Source organism: Peromyscus eremicus, chromosome 11 (assembly GCF_949786415.1).
Source record: "Peromyscus eremicus chromosome 11, PerEre_H2_v1, whole genome shotgun sequence".
In the NCBI taxonomy this organism is placed as follows: Eukaryota; Metazoa; Chordata; class Mammalia; order Rodentia; family Cricetidae; genus Peromyscus; species Peromyscus eremicus.
In genome coordinates this window covers 827,843-852,432 of record NC_081427.1, presented here as the reverse complement: position 1 = coordinate 852,432, position 24,590 = coordinate 827,843, and the positions used below count along the sequence as shown (strand labels likewise).

General features: G+C 50.3%; 1 protein-coding gene across 1 annotated transcript; it reads right to left on the bottom strand.

Annotated features, from left to right (window-relative positions):
* Positions 1–986: 986 nt before the first annotated feature.
* Positions 987–20,958, bottom strand: Slc6a19 (solute carrier family 6 member 19). Its single transcript, XM_059276613.1, has 12 exons — positions 20,757–20,958; positions 13,381–13,521; positions 12,105–12,242; positions 9,646–9,827; positions 9,208–9,318; positions 8,761–8,873; positions 5,208–5,336; positions 4,912–5,068; positions 3,334–3,538; positions 3,057–3,216; positions 1,345–1,507; positions 987–1,200 (listed from the first exon to the last, which is right to left on the bottom strand). Exons 1-12 carry the CDS (start codon positions 20,956–20,958, stop codon positions 997–999), a joined length of 1,905 nt encoding a protein of 634 aa, XP_059132596.1. The 3' UTR covers positions 987–996.
* Positions 20,959–24,590: the final 3,632 nt, after the last annotated feature.

Here is a 24,590-nt window from a genome sequence, read left to right as displayed (position 1 = left end):
GAGACAATTCTCAGCCTTGCCAGTCCACCAGCTTCCTGTACTTCTTCTTAAGGAGCAGAAAGGCCCAGACTTCCAATTCAGGGGCCTTGTCCAGCACTCACAGCAAGGGGCAGGGGATCAGCTGGGAGTGGGCAGAGACAATGTGCCCAGGAGCCAGGCCAGCAGCATAGTCTCACCTCCTACATCCTACTCAGAGGGAAGGAGACCAGTCTGGGGCCTCCACAGCTTCACTTTTGGCTCTCTGCCAGAAATTTGCAGCACAAGGTGGGTCCTGAGCCTTGTCTGTCTCCAGATGGTAGTCTAAGCCCTACAGTGAGGGCAAGCTGAGGGCACCCAGGCCAGAGTGGTAGGCACTTTCATCATGGACATGTAAAAACATTTTCACACATGTGCCATCTGTACAAAGATAGCATAGGCATGTGCACATATCTGTATGCAATGCACAATCATAAGTGTATATACATGTACATGCATGTACATATACAACACACAAAATTCACATGTGAAGATACACACATACATGTATGCACATAGGTTTATGAGAGCATGTTTATATATTTATATACACATATCTATAGATGTACATGTGTGAATATATATGTGTGTGCACATATGTATTAACACATGAGCATATATATAAACATACAGATAACACCCATGTGCATATACACATGTATACACAAATATATAGGCACCTCCCAGTGTATATACACAACATGCATACACAAACTCGTACTTACACATATACACATTTGTGCATATGTACCACATATGTACATACACATCTATATATACCTGTGTGCAACTGCTATATACACATACATATGCCTATGTACCCCACATGTTTGTGTAACACTTGTGTACACATCTGTGTGACATATGAATGCATGTGTGTATACTCACACATTCACACACATTATAGCCCACTTCCCCCAAGGGTCCTGCCTCTTGCCCTCCTCCACACACCATCTTCTGCCTTATCCCAGCTAAGCCCACTCAGTACTTCAGGTCCCCATTCACAGAGGCTGTGGACAGCGTATTGACCAGCCCGTGTTGGTCCCCAGACTTCTGGCAACGGTTTCTGATGAGCTTGTAGATGGCAAAGCAGGGGATGGTGAGGCTGGGCACCCCGGCCACGATGACCACCACCGCATACACCCAGTTGGGATATAGGACCTTCTGCAGTTTTGGAAACTCCTCCTGGGGAGAGATGTACAGTGAACAGATGGGGAAGAGGTCTGCAAATCTTCATGATCTCACCTTCCACCGCCCACGTGCCGCATTGCCTGCCTCTTTCCCCTCAGGTCTCCTCCCTCTCCACCCAGCCACTGCCTGGGCACTTACATAGTCAGGGTCCCAGATGCTATACATGAGCTTTTTGTTGACCTCAACTACAAAAAAGAAGAGGAAGATGACCAGCATGATCAGTGGGCTGACCACTCGCCATGTCACTTGCCAGAAAATGTTGGGCTTGTGGCCGATCATGAACTCGATGTCCTTGTTGAACCTGCAGCAAAGGTCAGAGGACAGGGTCACTGGTGGCATGAAGACAGATGGCTGGCCAGTTTTCTCTATCTTGGACAATGGTTGTCATCTTGGGATATTATGCCTTATCTTCCCTTGATAAGGTCCTCTAACTTTGCAGGCAAAGATGTACCTGAGTAGAGGGGTCCTAGGTTGTCAGCATCTACCACTCAAGCTTCTTAGAATCACCACAGCACTCTAATATGAGTTCATCATCAGAGGTCTCCTATCCTCACCCACTTTCTGTCATGGACAATGAGGACAGTGGGCCATCAGACTTTGCTCCCTCCTCAGCAGCCCTTGTGTGGGCAGCAGCATCCTGAAGTTAGGTGACACCCACAAGACCTGCTCAAAGCCTGCTCCCTTCAGCAGACAGGGATTTGTTGTGATCAGAATGAGACATATGGTGACGCCCTTTCTTCACATCCTTGGACAACCACCTCCCCATGCTACTCACAGTGCTGTGGAGTTCAGACCACTGTGCATGTGCTAGTCACAACTACGTTTCAGTTGACACATTCTTTGTTGATGCTCCCAAACATCACAAAAGTTACATGGCTGGCCCTGTGCACCTCAGCCCCCACATGGCTTCCTCAGCCTATTAGAATCGGGTCTCCCTCAGGCTGACATAACCTTGTCCATGTCCCATGTGGACTTTCATTTTTCAGTGACTTGAAATGGGTTTTCCAGAACAGGACCTCCAGCAAAGGGCTTACATCAACTTAAGATACTGACAGATCTAGAGTGGTTGCAATACAGCTTCTCCTGAAGATGCAGCTTCCCAAATCCTTGCCCAGCAATGGCAATGATGCCCTGAGATGTTGGATCAAGCCTGAGTTTTAGATAGCTGCTGAGTCCACCTCCCCTCTAGAAGGGCCTAGTCACAATTCCAGAGGTACCCCTGATGTAGACCCCAAGTAGATGAATAGCACTGAGCCCCATCTTGCCTCAGGACATGTGAAGTCCATGTCCTACAGAGCCTGAGTCCTGCTGCCTTGCACGTATCCCCTCCCCTCCCTCACTTCCCATCTTCTCCCTACCTTTGTTCTGGTCCCAGTGCTGCTCTTGGGGCCCCAGACTGAAGGTTATATTTAGAGTTAGATTATATATATAAAGTTGTGTAACCAGATGTGTCTGAATTTTCTTTTGCATTCTCTTTCTCCACACCCTAAGTTACCACAAGTCAGTTTCTAGTACACCTACAAATTCCTGTCTTTGCATAGGAATCAGGGGCTATTGAGAGTTAGAGGTACTGTTTAGATCACTTTTAATAAGAAAGGAGGCATCACTTCAGCAAGGCTAACCCTTCATCCTCTTGCCTTTCTCTACCTCTTGAACCAAGTTCCAGGACTAAGCCAATGCCAGCCCACTCCTATGAAGGAAGACTACATTCACTTGCACAATAGTGAAGGCTTTGTGCCATGGCACGCCTGCCTCCCTGATCCCGACTTGGCTGGCCCAGCTTAGCAAGGATTCTGCAACTCAGCTTTTCTGTGGAAGATGGCCTGTTGCCACAGAGCTGCCCCTCCTACCTGTCCACTCCATACAGGTAGACGACAGCAAACATCTCACAAAAAGCGATGATTAACAGAGGGATGGAGCCAGCATAGCTGTCCAGGAGGGAGAGCCAGTACTGTCCCGAATTCAGTGTGAAAATGAAGGCGATGAGATACGTCCCCAAGCAGATGAGGCCTGTGGCCAGACAGGGAGCAGAGCTGTGGCTTCCAGGCTGCTCAACCCAGGGCTGCGCCCACCACCACCATGGGGAACATAAGCAGGTCTCCCTTAGACAGTAGGCGTCATACATACCTGTCATCAGTTCTTTGGGCCACTTTTTAGGCATGAGATTGAGGTCCTGAAGGGGTACAGTCACACCCTCCATGTTCCCAAACATGGACGAGAGGCCCAGGCAGAAGAGCATGATAAAGAAGAGCACTGACCAGAGCGGGGACACGGGCATCTTCGTGATGGCTTCCGTGAAGACAATGAAGGCCAGGCCTGTGCCCTCCACACCCTGCAGCAACGCACAAGGTCGCCTGAGCTCTCTGTCCCTCTCCTTCCTCTCCCTCGACTGCTTCCCAGAGGCTGAAGGTAAATCCCTATTGTTGAAGACACCATGCACTTTGGACACAGGACTCGAAGGAGTCCAGCTGGATCTGACCTGAAAACTTCCTCTCCAAGGACCAGCTCTCATAGCACCGAAGGTACCGAGCAAGCTGCCAAGGGAGGAAAGCAAACCATGGTCCTCCTCAGCTTGTGAACCACAGTAGTGTTCCCTATAGGTTCAATAGTGGCATTCATCTCTTGGCATTCACCACCAGCTGTTGAACTGGACTGAAGGCCTGTTCAAAAGGGAAATCATGCCTGGCACTGGACTAAGCCAACTCCCCCAGACTAGTGAGGTCATGGATCTAAAAGAAGAACCTACGCTACTTTACTAAACTGGCATACTTCGTAACTACATGCTAAGTATCTATCCTTATACCCACAGATAACTAGAGTCTTCACCTCTCTTCACGCAGAACTTCCCTTTGCATCAGATAGAGACCACTACAGAAAACAACAATTGACCAAAATGCAGGGAACAACTGATCTTGGGTACCCATCCCCAGTGGATGCATTTACAACACAACTCTGTACCCAAGGTTCAGGGAACATTATGAAAGAGGGGGCAGAAAGATGTAAGAGCCGGAGGACCAGGAAAACAGCTGTGATATTGCCTTTTATGACAAGGAAGCAGCACCCATGACACCTGTCTAAACAAGACCCAAACAAGAACAACACCAATAGACATGCTAATGAGACAGGGGGAAATCTAAATCTCACTTGAGGGGAGAGAGGAAGGAGGCAGGCACCCTAAACAAAGAGTTACAGGCAACCAAGGAATGCTGAGAGCAGGAGAACTACAATTCCCCAAAGATAAGCCCCCTAGATACTTATCCAATACCGAGAGTATTGGAACAACCCGATCATCCCTGAAATAATATACATACAAGCAACAGTAAATGGACGAAGCAAGTTGTATTAAAAATATATATATATGTATGTATCTATTATATACACACATATATACATATAATATAGATATGATATATATACATGAATATAAAACAATCAAAGAAAAAAAGGGTATGAATCTGAGAAAGAATGAGGGGGGGCATGGGAGAGGTGGAAGGGAGGAGCAGGGGGTGTTTTATATAATTGATTTGAGAGGCTGGAGGAGTCAAGTCCTAGGAGTGCCAGGAGGGTCATGATTGGTTAACAGTGGCTCCTTCCTCCTGCCTGATTTTTAACTTCTGCCACTTTTGGAGGTAAGATGCTAACTGAGCAACCCCTGTGTATGACTCACAAAGACCAAAGAGGATCCCTCCCCTTACCCACACCTACCTCCGAAAGGAAGGAGTTCATGTTACAGGTCTGGAACTTCAGCTGTGCGTAAGCCTCAGGATTGGTGGCGTTGCACCATTGTTGAAAGGCCTCGAAGTTCTCGGCCGTCACATTGCCCTCGGGCAGGTCAAACGCATTGATGAGAGTCAGGATGTTCCTGGGAGAGGTGAAAGGGGCTGCTGTGTGTCCTCGGTGGGAGCTTCCAAAGGCTGAACCAGCAAAGGTTGGGCAAGGAGGAGTGGGGTCTACGTGCACGCCCTCTGGGTACAGCCCAAGGTGCTAGGGTGGCGACTCACGTGTTGACACAGTCGTCAAAGCGCTCAGTGGCTCGGAAGCCAATGATGGAATAGACCACGGTGGCTGCATACACAGATGTGAAGCCATTGATGATGGACACGATCACAGAGTCCCTCTCACAGTTATTGCTGGGGACAAGAGTGGTGTCACCACAGGACAACATAGCTGATTCACAGATGAGGACATACATCCCCTGGCTGGGTGTCAGCACGCAGCACAGCAGAACCAGTGTGTCCAGGGCTAAGACTGGGTTCCTGAGTGCTCACTGATGACTGAAAGGCTACTGTGATATAGGAGAACCCAGGTCCTGTCATCTGGGCACATATGGGCACTGAGAACTCAAGGTGACCAGAGGGCTGTGTCCTGACCCTGAACCAAGCTGATGTCTTCTTTACTGTGTTCTAATCTTCCCATCCACACAGAGCACGGTTATGGAGACCCTCTGAAAGCCCAGGATAACAAGAGTTGGAGATTCCTAGAATCAAATCCCACCTTAGGTCTGAGGCAAGCAGTCAGCCTCACAGAAGGGACAGGCCCTGACCTCTCACTACCAGGTGCAGAGTCCCCATGGGCTAGAGAAGGAGGCCAAGTCAGGTTCTCTACTGCTTGAAACTTATCTCCCAACCCAGGCCTCTTTAAAGATGAGGTTTTATTTATTTAAGCCATAGTGTTTTGTTTATAAGAGCAATTACGAATTAGTATTTATGAAAGCAATTCAGTCTATAGTCCCAAGGCTGGGAGAATCCAGGGCTGGGTGGGCTACCTGCCTGAAATTAAAAGGAGGAAAAGAGATCCTAGAATTTTCCAGATGGGACTTGACTATTCTGGCTGGCATTTGGGGCACAGTAGAGCCACCCTAGCCATCTGGCCTTGCAGAGTCTGTGAGCCTCAGAAGGATGGATGCTCACCCACAGCACAGGGTGAAATGTTCTAGGGTCAGGTTCCAGATGTATTTCCGACCAGCTGAGAGTCCCGGGTTTATGCACTGATGCAGCACAGAGCTGTGCATTCCTGACTCTCAGGGTCATGGAAGATGTGGCCACAGCTTGGGGGGTGACCCAAGGCTTTGGCCCTTACCTTCAGCCCTGTTTGACCCCACACTGACTTCCTGATTGGATCCTCTGGAGTCCCAACTAGAGACATTCAGCACACCCTGAACATACCCTGATCTTACTCCGGTCTTCCAACCCCCACCCCCAACGCAGCTGTTATCATGCTGCCCGTGCTGTCAAAAGAAGAGCACACAAGCCACCAGAAACATGCATGTCAAACTGCAGCACAACACCCCACCCGAAAGGAAGACTGCCCCCAAAACACAGACAAACACAAAAGCTGGCAAGGAAGGGAAACTGAGGCCACCCTGCACAGCCGGGGGGACCTTGTGGTGCAGTGCTGTGGAGATCGGCCTGGTGGGTCCTGAGATGGCTGGTCACGAAGTGGCACGTGAGTGCCAGAATGGCAGGTCTCCTCCAAGGCACTCACCAGAACACAGCAACAGCACATGTGGCACAAGCGCCATCACAATTATAAAAGTGGAAGCCAAGTCCCCGCAGGTGGATGGGCAAGCATAGCTCGGCTGTGGTCAACAAGCCACATAGGTCCGTGGCACCAACACACTCTATGTCAGGGAAGCATCGGGGCAGTGAGAAACAGGATCCCCACCCCATGCCACCAGTTCTACCCACAGGAAACAAAGCAGAGGCGGAAACAGGCAACTGCTACCAGTGGAGCTGGGAGTTCAGGAGTGTCTTCTCATGAAAACGCTCCAGAACGAATAACAAATAATAATGACTCCACAACTGTGTCAATGTACCAAGGCCATCGGACTCATGTGAGTGAACTCATACATGAAATACAAATGGAATAAAAATGTCATAAAGAACCAACCTAGGCCCTCTGCATGTGTGTGACAATTGTGTAACTTAGTCTGTTTTTAAGACTCCTAGCACTGAGATCAGGACCTTTCCCTGGCGCTTAGCTGACTTTGGGGAACCTGTTCCTCACACTGGATTACCTTACTGATCCTTGATGCAGGGGGAGGAGCTTGGTCCTGCCTCAACTTGATGTACCATGCTATGTTCAAGCCCATGGGAGGCCTGCCCCTTTCTGAATGGAGACAGAGGAGGAGTGGGTGGATGGGGAGGGGATAAGGGAACAGGAAGAGAGGAGGGAGGGGAAACTGTAGTCGGTGTGTAAAATAAAGGAAAAAATGTTAATTAAAAAAAGAAGAAAATAACCTGCCTAATAGAGTATGTGTTTCAGAGTTAAGAATTCTCCAGTGCTGTCTGGCCAGAATTTAAAGTATACGCACGTGTAGTATCTGTTTGCAGCCCAGTATTCTGTATTGCGTGTGACCTATAACAGTCTACTGACTGATTATTTACACACATGTGAGAGTGAACAGTCCTCTTGGTCTCTGTGATGAGTTAACAGTTGACATTTTGAGCCTGGCTGCTACAAACTGACAGGACTGTAAAAAAAAAAAAATGTCATAAAAATAATTCACCCACAGATCCACTTGGGCTCCACCTGCAGCAGCACTTCCAGGGTTACCTTCTAGAACATTCTCCATGGCACCAGAGGAGGCCTTCTGAAGCCTGGGACCCATCAGTCAGTGACTAAAAGGCATGGTCCAGATGGAACACCTTCCCATCCACCCAGCTCCAGCACATCCTCTGAAGGGCCTGTGCTGCCAGACCATGGGCCATGCCCTCCAGGAAGAGCGTCTCCCAGTGTCACCCCTGTTGCAGACCTGCCCTTACTGTCAGGTCCTGTCTCTGCTCTACCTCTGTCTGCCTGAGTCTCTCCTTGGGCTTGCCTACCCCGAGCCTATGACGTTCTGTTTGATCTGCCAGGATCTTCCACCCACTCCCTGCCCAACTCTGGCGGTTCTCTCTTGGCCTTATCACCCCAAACAATCTGATTCCACTGCTTTCCCTGACCCACTGCTGGTCACAGAGGACAAGTCTGGTTGCACCAAGCCAGGCTGGTGCTCGCTAAGCCTTTGTGGAAGACAATAAACACCACCTATATCCTCCCTGGATGTTGGGGATTCTTCATAGCTTAGGACCTTTCCAGAAGGTTTCAGGAAGGGATGCATGGCTAAAGCTGGCAGGGTCATGGCCTTCAGGATCTGACCTGGGTTCAGGGTGGGCTTCGAGGGCACCGATATACCTGGGGCCTGGAGTTTTGAGGCAGGCTGCGAACAATGTGGGCATCGAGTTGGGAGTGGAGGAGGGAGCATACTAGACCAAGCAGCAGAGATCATCCAGGGACCCAGCCAGGGGACAGCCTCTCAAAGCCTGTACCTGCTTTTCCTGCCAGCCCTGTTCTGTGCTTAGACAGGACTGGTCAGAGGACAACTGCTGAGTCACACTGGCCAACACCAGTGCTGGGTGCTGGTATTGTAAGGCACCTTTCTTCTTTTCCTTCTTAACAACACAGCAGAATTCCTCAGGGTCTGACGGGGAAACTGAGACTCCAGCACCAAGGTGCTCCTAGGGGCCCCACAACCCCTGTCCCTGAGGGCCCACCCTCCAACTCCATACTCACTGCACAGGATTGTAGCTGGAGAAGGAGATGAGGCCTCCAAAGGCCAGTGAGAAGGAGTAGAAGACCTGGGCACCTGCATCCAGCCACGTGTTCGGGTTGGCCAGCTCTGTAATCTGCATACAGGGACTCAGCTGTGACTACAGGGACCAGGCCATACCCTCCACTAAAGAAGAAGCGAGCTCCTTCCCCAGCAGTGGATGTCATTCTACACAGAGGAAAAAAGTCAAGCCACCCAACAATCCTCATCCAGGGTACATATGTTAATGGCCCATGAGTAGGCTGACCCCTTGCCAGGCCCTTCTTAGCCAGGGCACTGGCCTGGGCATCAGGCAATTGGCTATCACCATATAGAAAGAAGCTGTCTTGAAGCCAAGAGAATGAAGCAGGGACTTCTTCCATGGGTTCTGAAGCCCTGGGGTAGTCTGCTGGTAGATGGCAGAGACTCACATTGGGTGTGAAGAGGAAGACAATGCCATTGGTGGCACCCTTCAGAGTCAAGCCACGGATGAGAAAGATGGTCAGCACAATGTAGGGCAGAGTGGAGGTGATGTACACAGCCTGTGAGGAACAGCAGAGTAGGGACACACCACGTGGATACAGGTCAGAGGTCAGACAAGGAAAACAAGGCAGACCTTCCCTCTGCCAAGGTCACCCCAACTCAGTGCAGGGGAGATTGGGCCTCACTCTTCCATTTTCCAATTTCTCTTATTATCTGATTCAATTGGAGAGAGATCTTGGATTAATCTTAGATTTTACAGTGTGTGCTTGAAAGGCATCTCAGACAGCACAGAATCAACTGGCCTCCAACTTAGGCCTCATGTGTGTAAGGAGAAATGACCCTCAAGATTGGTGGCAAGGGGCTGCGTGCTCAGCTGCGTACTGTACCTTTCCAGTGGTCTCGATGCCACGAATAATACACACGTACAGCACACTCCAGGCACATGTCAGGCAGAGCAGGATCCACCACTGGATGGAGCCTGAATCACTGATGGAAGTGGAGATGTTGAGAGTCTCTCGGTACCAGAAGTAGTCCACAGGAGAACTCTTGGCACACTCTTCCACATAGCCTGCGGAAGCAGATGAGCACACACATCAAGTTGTGGGTCAAAAGCGGGAACAAGCCAGGAATAAACCAAAGAAAATGGCTGCAGGAAACATTAAGTGACAGACACCTAGCCAGTGTCTGAAGCATTCACAACAGGAATACACTTGTGCACATGAATATAGCCTCACATATACACATAAGAACTCTTGAACACACTCGCACACACACATACACACACACGCACACACACATACACGCACACATACACACACACTCACACACACACACGCACACACACGTGCACACACACACTCACACACACATACACGCGCGCGCGCACACACACACACTCACACACACACATACACGCGCGCGCACACACACACACACACCTGTATCCACATACCACACACTCTCATATATGTGCATATACACACCTGTTTGTACATAGGTGCTCATCTATGTGAAGTCTGCTAAGAGACACTGTTGGGCTCTGGTGTGGGCCCAGGCCTCTGAGCACCAGCTCCTCCCTGACTCCTGGAAGAAGACCCCTATCACCACTGAAGCACCACTCTGTGGCCATGGCCATGCTCATTAAATCTAACTCCATGTTATCTCATATTACCATGGGCACCTCTTCCTCAAAGAACCAACGGGGGCTCTCCTACTGTAAGAGACCAACCAAGATCCTGGGGAAGGCTTGTTCTTTGACCAAAAGGAGCCCATTCTGGGGGTTCCTGTGAATCCTCAGAACTACTCTGTGGCAGTCAGGACAATGGTTACCAAACAGGCTGCTCATGTCCCTCTGTAGCTGTGTGTATCTCTGTGAGCCAAATATGTCCCATAGGTCACGGTCTACAGAGGAAAGGGGCCTGATAAGGTAGGGGTGGCCAAGTACACTTGTGGCAGAGGGGCCTCTTTGTGCAGAGACCCAGGGAGCAAGATGAAGGGAAGCAAAAGTCTCCTACAAGGACCTGTACCCTGGCTGGTGACTTGGGACCACCTGCACACGTCCCGTGGCTCTTCTCCTGATGGTCTCAGGCATGTGACCAGTGTGAGACACAGGACATCACCATGTCTAAGGCTTTCTTCTTGGACTGTAGGTTTCAGTTTTGTTTTGTTGTGAGAGGGTCTCATAGTGAAGCCCATACTGGCCTGGAACTCACAGTGTAGGTCATGCTGACCTCAAACTGTAGCAATCCTTTTACCTCAGCCTCCCAAATGTTGAGGTAATGGGTATACCTGTGAATGTGTGTGTGTGTGTGTGTGTGTGTGTGTGTGTGTGTGTGTGTGTGTATACAAGTGAGTGTGTGTTCATGTGTGTGCAGGTTCAGGTGTGTGAAGGTTTACACACCTTGAACACACACAAAATTGATTCAGAGATCAGTTTTGAGTATCATTCCTCAGGAGCTATCCATCTTATTTTTTGAAGCAGGGTTTCTCACTGAGACCCGGGCTCACTAGGCTAGACTGGATGGCCAGCAAGGCCTTAGAATCCTCCTGTCTCTGCTTTCCCGGCTCAATGGTATTGCAGGTGACACGTGCTTGGCTTTTTATATGAGTTCTTGGTATTGAACTCAGGTCCTCATGCTTTTATGGTAAATACTTTAAACTGACTACACTATCTCCCTAGCCCCTACAACATGAATTTTTATATATTCTGTTACCTTAGAGATGCTCTGGTTTTTGCTAACTCTGGTCTCTAAACATTCAGTTCTTACAAAATGAAAGGATATCTGGTCACAAGGTATGGTTTCTTCCATTCTACAAGCTATAGCATGTCAGATGGTGTGGCTGCACTCCCACTGGGCTACACCTGGCCCAGGCTCCAGAGAGTAGCACCTAGTCCTAATCTGTCTTTTGTTTAGCAGACACCTTTTGTTTCTCTTGTTGCTCTGTGTGAATCTTGTCTCAGAGTCTCCCAAGTATACAAAGTCCTATGCAAAACTTGGTTCAGAAAACCCGGAAAACTGTGGTACCTGATGAATTGAGGAATTTGTACTTGGCACTGTATTTTTGGGAGTTTCTTTCATGTTGTTTTGAACATATGGAAATCAACTGGCTGAAGTGTAAATATAGAGAAAAATAAAATAGCCTTGGGCAAAGGGAAAGTGTTTCAGTTCTTAGAGACTGGATTCCCCTGCATCCTCAAAAGGCTAAATTCTTTCTTAAGATGCCTCTGAGTTTTCTTTCTACAGATCCACATGAACCCACACACCATGCTGCGACACTTTGAGACAAGATGGGACAGAGACGGGGGATGGCATTTGCATTCCACTGTCTAGGGCCAAGGGCTCACCTGTCCGGTTGTCGTTGAGTGGACACTCACTCCATGGTAGAGGCTCTTGAAAGGAGTTGAAGAAATACCACATGACCCAGGCGATAATGGTGTTGTAGTACAGGCCCACCATGAAGGATGTGAACATGGAGGCAATGCCTGTGGGGAGGGATGTCACTGTGGAGGGTGCACAGGTATCTCTAGCAGGTGAGTGCATGGATACCCATCTATGCTGTCCCACCCCAGGGACACAGTAGGACCCAGGGAGGGGGCTGCTCCCCAGCCTGCAGAGCAGATACAGCCCAGCCAGGACCTAGAAGTGTGACACCACTTGTATACCTGACTCTCTCAGAGTGAGCTCAAGTTCCCAGCACTCTGCACCCTTGCCTGCTCTGCCTGTGGTCCCTAGAGATGTATCCAGGCAAGTAGTCATAGAACCCTCGCAAACAGCTTTGGGGGTGGATCTGACTCAGGGAGGCCCACTTGACCCGGGAAAATCTCTGCCAAGAACTAGTGAGAGAAGCAAGCAGAGATCGTAGTGGGCGACGGCTCAGCATCTGGGACAACGGGCTGACCTCTAAGCAGTTCATGAACTTGCTTTTTTGATTGTGAAACTAAAATCCAAGTGTGTGTGTGAAAAGAAGGAGAAAAAGAAGGAAAAGGAGGAGGGGAAGGGTAAGAGCCAGAGACTCGGGGCGTGGGTGGAATGACAGGGGCAGGAAGGGCCTGACATCAGTGGCCTCTGTGTGCAGTGGGCTGTCCAGCACTGGGCTTCTGGAATAAACACATCTGAACTCTCTGTCCATGGACCCTGCCCTCCTCTTCCCTGGCTGGACAGCCCACACCACTGAGCTGCATTCTGAGCTCTCAGTGAGCCATGTCCTCTTAATGAGACTGTCTCCAAGCCAGAGTTTGTAAATGAGTGACCACATCTGGATTGGGGGCAGTAGTGGGCATCCTTGCTGAGTGTGCAGGAGTGGACAGAGCAGGCTACCAGCTCCACCTTCTGGCCTGGAGGCTTTTGCTCTAGGAAAACAGGATTAACTGCTCTCATCTAGCATCTAGATCTTCCTTGTGCTCTGGGCTGTGGGAACTCAGGCGACCTCTGCTGGCCTGTCTGTTCCCTGAGGACCATGAGTAGCCTGGCCTAGATGCTGCAACCCGGACTCCCATGGATTCTAGTGAAGGGTTCCTGAGGGTCTCTGTTAGAAAAAGAGCTTGGAACTGATTGTGAAAGCTAAGGAGGCACTAGACGGGCCCTGTAAACCCCAGGCCAGGTGGAAGCACTGATACACACCTACGCCCTTCAGAGCTGGGTGGATGGAGCTCCACACGCCCACACTGCCCTTGCGTAGCCGCTGGCCAATGGCAAACTCCAGGTGCAGCAAGGGAATCCCCTCCAGGACCAGAAGGATGAGAAACGGGATCATGAAGGCTCCTGGGTGGGAAGAAGCAGGACATGTCATTACAGGTCAGGACACCACCTGGGGACAGGCACTTCAAAACCTTTGTTCTAACGATTAGTTGCCACCAACACCCCATGACACTTGAACAGAGCTGGTATGCAGTGGTTAGCCATGTGAGTGGAGCCACAGCAGACTTCACATCCTGGAAGGATCCCTCAGGTGAACAGTCTCCACTGTCTCCTCACATGTGTTAACACTCCCCGCTGGTTTGAAGAACAGTAAACAGTGCCACCCTGCTCACTGACAGTAACCCAAAGACACATAGGGCGTCGACTGGCTGAGGATGAGTTGGCCCCAGGCCCCTCACTGACCAGAGCCTTGGGGACAGAGGGACAGAGTTACAACCTCTGAGATTAGCTGCTGTGGGGATGGTGTGTCACTGCACGGTAAACTAATGCTAAATCGGCTGTCTGCAGCATGAGAAGGGATGTCTTCACTGGTGATGGTGGAGAACCAGGAGAAGAAGCAAGCACCCTTTGGCTTAGAGTAGCCCTGTTACTGGTGTGTGTTCTCTCCTTCAAAGTGTAGTGAGTACAATGATGATCTCAAATAACGGGCGACATTGCCCTCATCTATGCAAACCCTTTGTACTACAGACCTACCAGCGCTAATGTTAGGAAGTGTGTCTCTCCTGTGCTGAAAGAATCTTCAGTGGCATCCTGTGTATTAATTATGTTTCTATAAGAACTATGTTAATGAAAAAAAGTTTACATAATGTATACCAAATAACAGCATTGAGCCTAGAGAGGTGGTTCAAAGGATATTGAGCACTTGTTGCTCTTACAACAGCTTTCTTCAGTTTCTAGCATCCACATGGTAGCTTACAACCCTCTGTAACTCCAGTTACAGGGGATCTGACGCTTTCTTCTGACCTCCATGGGCATCAGGCATGCACACGACATGCATACACAATGTAGGCGAATGCTCATATACACACATAGTAACTGAGTAAGTCTAAAAAGAAAGAAAAGAGCTGAGCATGGTGGCACATGCCTTTAATCCTAACAGGTGGATCTCTGTGAGTTCTGGGCTAGCCTGGTCTATATAGTGACTTCCAAAACAGCCAGGACTACGTAGAGACCTTGCCTCAAAGAGAGAGAGAAAGAGAGAAAGAGAAAGGGAGTGAAGGGGGAGGGAGGGCCGAAGGGAGAGAAAGAAAGAAAAAGAATGAAAACAACCACCACTATCAACAGAGTTGAGAAGACAACCTGTGGAAAAGGAAAAAAAATATTGGCAAACTACAAGTCCGTAGAGGTATTAAATTTCTCAGAATATTTAGAGGACAAAACTCAAACAAAATCCAACTTAAAAACGGTCACAGACCCCCAAGAGATGTTGACCTAGAGAAGACACACAGAGTCTAGTAACACTTGAGAAGATGTTCACATCACTCAGCATGCAGAGAATGTTAAGTCCAAATTATGAGATACTACCTTACACCACAAAAGCAGAAAAGAAATTATAAGCTCACGCAGAGGGGGAGACTAGAGCCCTCAGTTCTGTTGGTGAGAAAGCAGAACAGTGCAACCATCATGGAAAGCAATAGGGTCATTCCTGGGAAAAAAATTAGACATAGAACCACCACATGACCCAGCAATTCCATTTCTAGGTACCCAAGAGAAAGCAGAGCCCCAACGAGATGTTCGATGCCTGTATTCACAGCAGCACCACTCAGTGGCTGAGTGGATAAACACATCATGACCCATCCGTACGGTGAGATTTCAACACAGGGATGAAGATGGGGGATTTTGTTGAGTTAGGCAAAAGCCAGTCACCAAAAGCCCAAATGGTCTACCATACAGGTCCTTGGAGATGACATGTTCACAGAAACCATAGAATGGAGGTTGCAGGGACAGGAAGCAGTATGGGGTGGTGATAACAGGGACATTTTCAGTTGGAGAGAATGAGAGTTCCAGAGATAGACAGTAGTGATACTGTACACTTACATGTACTTAAAGCCACTGAACAAGACATTTAAAAACGGCAAAGAGGTACATTTTAAGAAACATGTTTTTCTCACACAGGGAAGCTGAGAGCAGAAAACATAAGAAGCCCTCTCTATACCTACAGTGGCAAGCTTCCCATCACAATTCCCTCTCACCTGAGGGACACTTTAGCTAGCACATTTGACCTCAGATTTTGAGTTGTTAAGAATTATCCTTTGAAGTATGCTGCTGTGTGGGCATTTGGAAACAGTGGTAGGCCAGCGCTGGGGCTGAACCAGACAGAAGATGACCTAGCCCAGAACATGCCTCATGACAATGGACAGACTAAACAGTTAGGTACTTGGGGACTGTTTTAAAATAAGGATAGATGTGTGCTGCCCTACGGAAAGTACTGTGTCTGTGAAGGCCACGTTTCATCTTTGCACGTATCTTGTAGGAAAGCCAGCACCAGACTTCTGATGACAGGGAAGAGGTGGCAGGAGCTTTGGAGAAATCACCAAGGCTTTGGAGAATTTTCATATGCATTTACTCCGAACATCATCACATTCCTTCTTTTTAGAAGAACACAGGGAGAGAATTGAGGCTGAGAATTGCCACTGCTTCTATTGAAGGTCTCGGTGAGGCTCTGTGGGGACAAAGCTCAAGCTGAAGCCATGGCCTAAGAACCCACATTCGAGAGCAGCCTGGACTCCCCTCAACACTTAGGAGCCTCTAGCCACTGACTGGGGATTCTGTCCTGCTAGAACTCATGGCAGTCCCTGGGGAAAGGTCTAGAGAAAAAAAGCTGTGAGCCCACCATGGTCCCATATATGTCATATCCCTTCGTGCCCAGGTGTCTCTGGCACAGACTCCCGGACCTGTCACAGAAGAACACGAAGACATCACAACATCCCAACACCACTCAGGATGCAGCCTTATCTCTGCCAGGCCAGGGCACCAGCATCTGTTGTATGATACTTTGTGTTCTGACAAATAAAGCTTGCCTGGAGATCAGAGGGAAGAACTAGCCACTAGTTAACCATAGAGGTCAGGCAGTGGTGGCACACACCCACCACCCAGCACTTGGGATGAGGAAACAGGAAGATCAGGAGTTCAAAGACACCCTGGGCTACACGAGAATGAACCAGTCTAAAAAGAGGAATAGAGCCAGGCGGTGGTGGCTCAAGCCTTTGATCCCAGCATGTGGGAGGTAGAGACAAAAATATAAGGTGGGTGGAGACAGGATCTCCCCCAATTCAGTCTGAAGATTTGTAGAGACAGGATCCCCCTATTCAGTCTGAGATTAGAGGTAAGAAGTAGCTGCTGCTCTGCTTCTCTGATCTTTCAGCTTTCACCCTCGATATTTGACTCCGGGTTTTTATTGTTAAGACTAATTAGGATTGTGCTTCAGTCATCCCACCTGACAGAGACAGGAAGAGACAGAGACATAGAAAGTCATGGAAAGAGTCAGAAAGGGGCAGAGAGGGACAGGGGGAAGGAAGTACATGAGAAGGGACAGAAACAAAGAGACTAGAGCAGATAGAGAGGCAAGGAAAGACAGAAGGAAAAAGGGGAGAGAGATGAGAGACAGAGAGACACAGAGAATCAGAGACAGATGAGAGACAAGATGATGCAGAGACAGGAGAAGCAGACACAGGAGGAAACAGAGAGGGATGGAGAAAAAGAGAGGGAGATGTTCTCCTTTCTCTATAGGCCCTGGGATTGACCAAGTAAGTGAACCAAGGATGGTAGGCCAGCATTTGCTTTCTCTGGGCCCCACACAGGGGAGCCAGTCATGTGGGGGTGGGTCAGATGATGACAGTCTGGAGGTTCCTAGGGTGGGGCCCAAATGGTGTTCCCAGCTCAGAGCAGCAAGTTTGATATAAGACCTGGGCTTCTGTGGAAGGTGACAGAGTTCCAGTCCTGGATAGGATCTTCATCTCTGAGCTAATGCGCCACCTCTCCGCAGGTGTGGGGGCAGAGGACGTGGGTACAGGTATTGGACAGGAGGAAGCTGGGGCTCCAGGATGAAGCACCAAAGACTAATGTCCAAAGGTCTCCAGAGATAAGGCCTTTGGTGCTGCCCGGAGTCCTTGGCATTTGCTGTTTACACAGAGAGAAACACCAATAGAGATCATAGCAAAGTGGGGCTGAAGAGAGACGGAATGTGCAGCTTGAAGAAGGCCCAGTTCTGTCTTCAGTCATGAGTAGAAAGTAGGAGTAGGGGGAGAGGAGAGGGGAGGAGTGGAGGGGCTAGAGGGAGAAGGCAGGTGCTACAGGTGGAGTCCACTCTTTTCTTTTTCCAGCAGCGGTGTGTGCTGCACACACTTGCACATGGCTGTGCACAAGGTTATCAGGACTAGACCAGCGGGTCATGGGCTCACGGTGGAAAATCACTGGAGGATGCATGGAAAAGGCTGGGAACACTCTGTGAGGGCCAACCTGGTCCTTGGAAGGAAGGCAGCATCTTGGCCAGCACCCATGTCACCCAACATGGACACAGAACAAGAGTGGTGGATTCCCAGTGGCCCAAGGTTTGTAGCTAGGGCCAGGACATAGATGGACAACTATGCCCAGGGTATCCTGGGTAGATATGGTCACTTCCATGTGCAAAAAAGTAGTATTAGGGCCCAGCTGACCAAGGCTAGCCCATTCTTCTGCATGTGACTGGCCCAATGATCTCCTTGGGTTTGCCAAGTACAGCCCCCAAGTAGGCTCAGTGTTGGAGACAGCCTTAGTATCCGCCATCACGTTCCTTCCATCCCACACATGTGAACACTAGGACCGAGATGTAGTGCCGTTGGTCTAGGAGGCTGACCCTGGACTGCTGTGTGTCTACACTACCTTTGAGTACACAGTCCCCAGGAAAAGGGCCCAAAGCAAGTCCATCTCACCCAGGTTCACTGTGGAAGTTGGTGACTGGCCTGTGTAATTTTTGATGAACAGTCTGAGTTCCTAAGAGTAAAGCTGCAGAGGGGCCAGGGCTGCCGGCTTTTCATGTCTGCGCAGCTTCAGTGGTCCGTGCTGAGCTGCAAGTTTGTGTCGCTGACGAACCTGAGAACTATCAGGAGGCAGGATATCGGGGTATACGATCTAGGAGTATTGGATCCCCAGGGACACCACCCAGGTCCATTGTCCCCTTGTCTACTAATACCTGCCGTGGTCTCTTGTCCCCCAAGAGCTTGTGGGAAACCCTTAGTTCTCTAAGTCTATTTAAGTTTCCTCTGGAGGCTAAATGAGGCTAGCCTCACCTACAGGCCTTCTCTGCCAGAGTCCAGAGTTTCAGGTAAGAAAAAAAACCTACCATGTGATAGTACTGTTTGTGAGAAGTCATAGGAACAAGAAGCCAGCCCTCAGGTCAGGAGGACCATCTCTGGGTCCTGCTCTTCTGAGTCCACCTAGCCCAAACACACACTTCCCTCCCTTCTGGGTGGTTGTCCGGCCTATGGAGGATGTGGGCAACACAGGCCAGAGTGACCCAAAGACACATGGCTCCTCCAAGAGGTGTTCTCCCCACTTTACCTGAGCTGCCTCTCTGAAACCTAAGCCCAGGCCCTCTCAGGAAGTAAAAGCTCAGAACAGTGTGACCAAGGAACCAAGGCCATGGCCAGAGCCTTCTCAGCACATCCCCTCCTGTCTTCCCAGGGTTGGCACAGAGGTCTATAGTACTGCCTGATCCACAGACCACTGCACCACACACCTACAGGGGCAGCACCACAGCCCCAGGGTCCCCAGGGCATTGTTAGCTCAGAGACAAGATGATCTCAGGTGTTGGGAATCCCCATGAGATTCCCACAGAAGCCTGGACCTTAGACACAGCTCTTTTGTGGAAATCCTGAACAATTCCTTGTGGGGCAGGCTCAGCCCAGCCCTTCTCTCCTAGGCACAGAACTGACAAACCTGTGCTTGTCTCCTACCCTCGGTTCACGTGGCACCTCCACATCCCTGCAGAGCCGGGGAATGTAGGGGAGCCTGAGGGTGCCCTGCCTGGGTGGAAGTTGGAGGAAGGCCAGGGTCTGTTTTTCTGACCTGAAACTGCTTGCTGTGGGGGTCTCTACATCCAAATCAGGTCCCGGGAAAGTAGAGGGGATCCAAGGACGGGAGGTTGGAAAGCCTTGGGCCAGTTTTGTTTAGGTCAACTGGATAGCAAAACCTGGGACTGTCTGCTCTCTCATTTGCTGCGGAGCCTGGCTTGAGTGAAAGGTCCTGGCAGAGTCATAAACAGCCAGCCTACACATCTACACAGTGGCACCGTGGCTGTGACAACTCCCCATCACAATGCCAGTGTGTGTCTACACAAACTGGAAGTCAAGAAAGCTCTTGAGTCAGAGAATCCCTCTTAAGAGGAGAATGTCTGGAGCCCCACCTGTGGCACACCCCAGGCCCAGCAGAGCCAGTTTCTACAGCAGCCAGGCCTGCCCATACCGCCACTGACAGTACCACATTAGGAAGGCAGAGCCTGGACTCCAGGTGAGACGCTTCCCTGAAAGCTCAAGGATGTTTGTGAGTTTGTGGTGTGTGTGTGTGTGTGTGTGTGTGTGTGTGTTTCCTAGGTGCAGCAGCCCCTGTGGGGCTGGACATTTAAAAAGCTGGAGTACCAACTGGCAGAAGTTTCTGTGATGTAGGAGCCTATGGGGCAGCTATACCAGTGGTCTCTGTGCTCCAGCTGCGCCCTCCTGAGTCACCTGGAAGTGTGCTGTGGACCACCTTCAGTGGAACAAGGGTCAGAGTCTGGGTCTCTCTGAAAGGGAGGTGCAGCTGGGGAATCACGGGGCCTGGCTGGGGAAGCCTATGTTCTTTTACAGGCTGCCACACAAGCCGAGGCTTGTGAGTCACTGAGTGTGGCGGCTCTGCTCAGTGCATGCTGGTCCAGGACCAGCAGGGAGTCCAACAAGACAGGCTCCATCCATGCCCACTGTCCTCTGAGGGTCATCCTTTGGATCCCAACTCTCCCTCTTCCTCCTGCCAAGTGGGTGAGTGTTCCACCCTCATGGAGGGGTGTCAATTCAGGGAACTAGCTATACCATCCTCATCTCCAGGGGGAGATTGTTCGCAGCCCCTCATAAACCACCCAATTCATATGGTGAGGGAGGCACACATGTCTCTCACTAACAACTTGAGACCATTGGCCTACCTCTTCCTTCCCTGTCTGTGACCCTCTTGGGTGCTGAATCTTGGGAAATGCCCATCCTGTATCCTTGGTCCATGTTATTAGTCTTGGGTTCCTACATTAGCCTCAACCCATAGCACACCCACGCCCCAACCTGGGTCCCGGCTCCTACCTCCTCCATGGCTCTGGCATAGATAGGGAAAGCGCCACACGTTGCCCAGCCCCACGCAGAAACCCACACAGGTGAGCATGTACTGGGCCTTGTTGTCCCATTTGGGCCGGGAGTCGGCCTCTTCCTTTTCAATGACCTCTAGTTCATCCAGAGATGGAATCCGGTCCTCCAGGCCAGGATTGGGCAGCACAAGCCTCACCATGGTGGTCGCTGGGTTGGGCCTGGCACACACAGGCAGTTCAGCAGCCAGAGGGCAAGTGGTGGTGGCCAGGAGCCCTGGCTCTTTATAGAGAACCTTTGGCACCTCACCCCAAGCACCTGGGCCGAAAGGAGGCGTCAGCAGATCCACAGGGTGCGTCCGCAGTGCTGTTAATGCCTTATCTGCAGAGGCACCCAGCCCAACCAGCTAAGCCACCCCCTCCAAACACTGACAGGAGGTCCTGTTGGAGGTCTGACCACCCCTCTGCCTACACAAACCCAGACATAGACCAGGGTGGGGTGTAGAGGGGGGCAGTGCCAGACCCACTCCCCAGGAAAGAGAGAAGGACCTCCACCAAATAAATCAAATAGCTGGTGTGTGTTGCAGTCCTGTGCTGACCAGCAGGATGCTGGTTCTCCCCAGACTATCAGAGCTCCCAGAAATCTGTTCCACCTATAGAAAACTGGGCAGGGTCTTGCCCACCCCGTCATTTTTTTCTGGAGGTGGTTGAAGGCCTGTTCCATAGTTGCTGCTCACATGAAGTGCCACAATATGGCTTGGGTTCCTCCAGGCACAGCTCTGGGCTCTAAATGCTCCTCAGAGGACCCATGGCTAACCCCAGCATCTGGAGCCCTGCAGGATTTCGTGTTTTTCCAGGGAGCACTTAGAGGATGAGGAGATTACTTGCGCTGATGCCAGGCAACGATGGCGATGAGGTTCTGTCCCCAGCAGCGCAGCCAGCTGGGGAGATACAGAGAAGCCAATATTGCATCAGGAATAGCCTCCGGGTGCCAGGAAAGGCTGAGGGCAATGGGCCTTACTAGGCCTTTGAGGCTAGAAAGCCAAGGAGAAGTTCCCAGGGGTTGTGTCTAAACTAAGACAGAAGCAGAGATAGGGTTCATGTCATGCGAGCTTTGCAGGGTAGGATTTGGGTGGGGCATGCCCTCTGTTCTGAATACCTCCCCTCTGCCTCCCCTGCCTACCCCATGACTTGCCCACCCCTGGGAACTATCCTGAGCTTCCTGAGGGCAAAGGATAATGCTACCCTATGCCCCCTTCGTCCTCTCTATGCCCCTCCCACCTACCTTGGTCCAGCCTCAAGGGTCAGCTCTCCAGGAGGGCCCTTCCTGGACTCTGCTGATCCACCCTCCCCCACATCATGTCATAACCTTCCTAGAACTCACAGGACTTTTTATTTTCTGTGATCTTTCTTCCTTTAAATTGTTCTCCTTTTAAAAATAAATGATGATAGGAATTTTAAATTCTGCCTCTGCTTATTTATTTCATCAGTGATCCACACCACTAGATGATAAAGCCCCAAAGCCCAGCTTTCTCTGCTTCCCCTACATTAGCTCCTGCTGATGTTCCTGGATAACAGAGAAGGAAAGGGGCATCACTCAGGGCAGAGCAAGTTCAGGGGTCTGACCTTTGGCCGAACACACTGGAAAACTCTGATAGGGTGGAGGCCAGAGAGGAGACAAAGTTTACATTTGGAATATCAGAATAACAGAAGGGGAGGGTGAAGAAAGGGCCAGAGATGGAGACGGAGAGCAAGAGACTCAAAGCTAGAGGCAGAAAAAGATCCAGAGAGACAAAGATAAAGAGAGACAGAGATATGAAGGAAGAGTCTGAAAGACAAAGAGACATGACAGAGATAAAGAAAAACACAGGAACAGAGATGGATACACAAATGGGCAGAGACCAAAAAAAGACCTGCAGAGACAGAGATAGAGAGGGACAGATGGAGACCAAGAGAGATACACAGGGAGATAAATAAAGACACCCAAGACAGAGATACAGAGACAGACAGACAGAGGCACAGAGGGATTCACAGACAGACATAGAAAGACAGAGGCAGAAACAAAGAGATGCTGGTGGAGACACAAAGAGACAGAAAGAGGCAGAAATAAAGACAAAGAGACAGACACACAGAGATACAGAGAGACAGAGAGACAGCAATACGAAGACATAGCGGATGGGACACCCAGGCTAGATCTGGGGACAGGGAATGAAAGACCGTGTGTGGAGGGGAAGAGATGTAGCCTGGCCCAGAAGACCAGCAAGGAGGCTACAGCGAGGACCCAGGCCTGCTCTGGATATGCAGTGTGAGGCCTATAACAGGAAGGACGCTGTGCATACGAGACTCCCTGAACAGACCAGACTTTTCCCTCCCCTCAAGTCCTCTAGACGCTTCCACAGAGAAATGAGATAGAGGAACTGGGATATGGAGTCATGTCACCTGGGCAACAGCCTACGTGATCAGTGCAGAGGCCTTACATCCTGTGGGTGAGTTGCACACAAGCTGTCTAATGCCAGTCATTTCCTGAGAAAATAGCGGAAATGACTCTGGCTGCAAGGCTGGTGCCCAGGCTGAGTGGACAGGCAAGGCTCTGTGCCAGGACTGGTCCAGATGGGGATTTTCCTATGAGCCCTATGGGACCCTATCATTCCCACCTGTTTTCTGAACACCTCCTCAACCCTGCGTGTGCCTTATCCACTGAAGGTGTGATGCCAGGTGTCCCTCCTGCCTTACAACCCTAGTGGGCAAATGAGATCGGGGGCAGCTGCCTGGGGTCAGAGCCAAGCTTTTTCAGTCTGGGGATCTGGCCTTTTGGCTGGGCATGGAGTGAGACTTAGGCAGATGCTGCCATCTGTGATGCCACTATTAAGGGTCTCGTGGTACCCCTGCTTTTTTGCACAGTCCAGAGGCAGCCTTCCATGACCTCAGCTCCTCAGGTGTAGAGCAGCCCAGAACAGCATTTGCATTGCCCAGATATTGGTACAGGTTCTTGCTTCCTGCTCAGAATGCTCCATCGTCACTATCAGCAGAGACCACCAGCCTCCAGGTGGTGAGCAAGGTGCTGCCTGCCGGGCTCTCAGTCAGCTCTGTAGCTTGTTCTCGGGCCTCATCCCCTTGAGGCCCCCTAAGTCTCTTTGCACAGTGCTGTTTCTTTGCCTGGATATACAGCTTACAGGTTCTAAGCAAACTGATCACACATACAGTGTGCCAGAGTCCTGAGCTGGTGCCTAAGGCTGGTGAATCCAGATCTGTGGGTCCCTTTCCAGTGTAGCTGGAGATCCACATATCCAGCCCCAAATAACTTCTCCAGTTTTTGCCTCTCCTTTCTCACCATGTCTACAGGGCCAGCTCAGCAGGACTGCAGGAGACTGGCCACACAGGGCCTTCCAGACAGGCAAGTTTCTTTCGAGAATCTGGGACAGTTCAGGACTGCAAGTGAGAGGGTGGGGTGGCCATGTGACCCCTTTTTGCTTTGACTAGAGCAGCACTTGAAAATAATAAAAAAAAATTAAAACCTGCAGAAAATATTGTCACCCCGGTCTTCAAATCTCAATGTCCAGGAAAGGTGGAAGTTTCCCTCAGCACCTGAGCTGAGGAGGTGATCTGGGACAAACAGGACAGGAAGGGTCCTGCCAAGGGTCCTGCAGAATGGCCTCCATTCAAACAGCCCCCTTAGTGGCCCTGTGGTAGCACTTGGGAGCAGGTTGCTAGCTCATGTTCTCAGTGACACTTTTTTCCATAAACACAATGCCTACTCCATTGAGAAGACAAGTGTTTCCAACTCCAGACTGGAGAAGACAGCGATTCCTCTTTGTCCCTTAGTTCACTGCTGAGT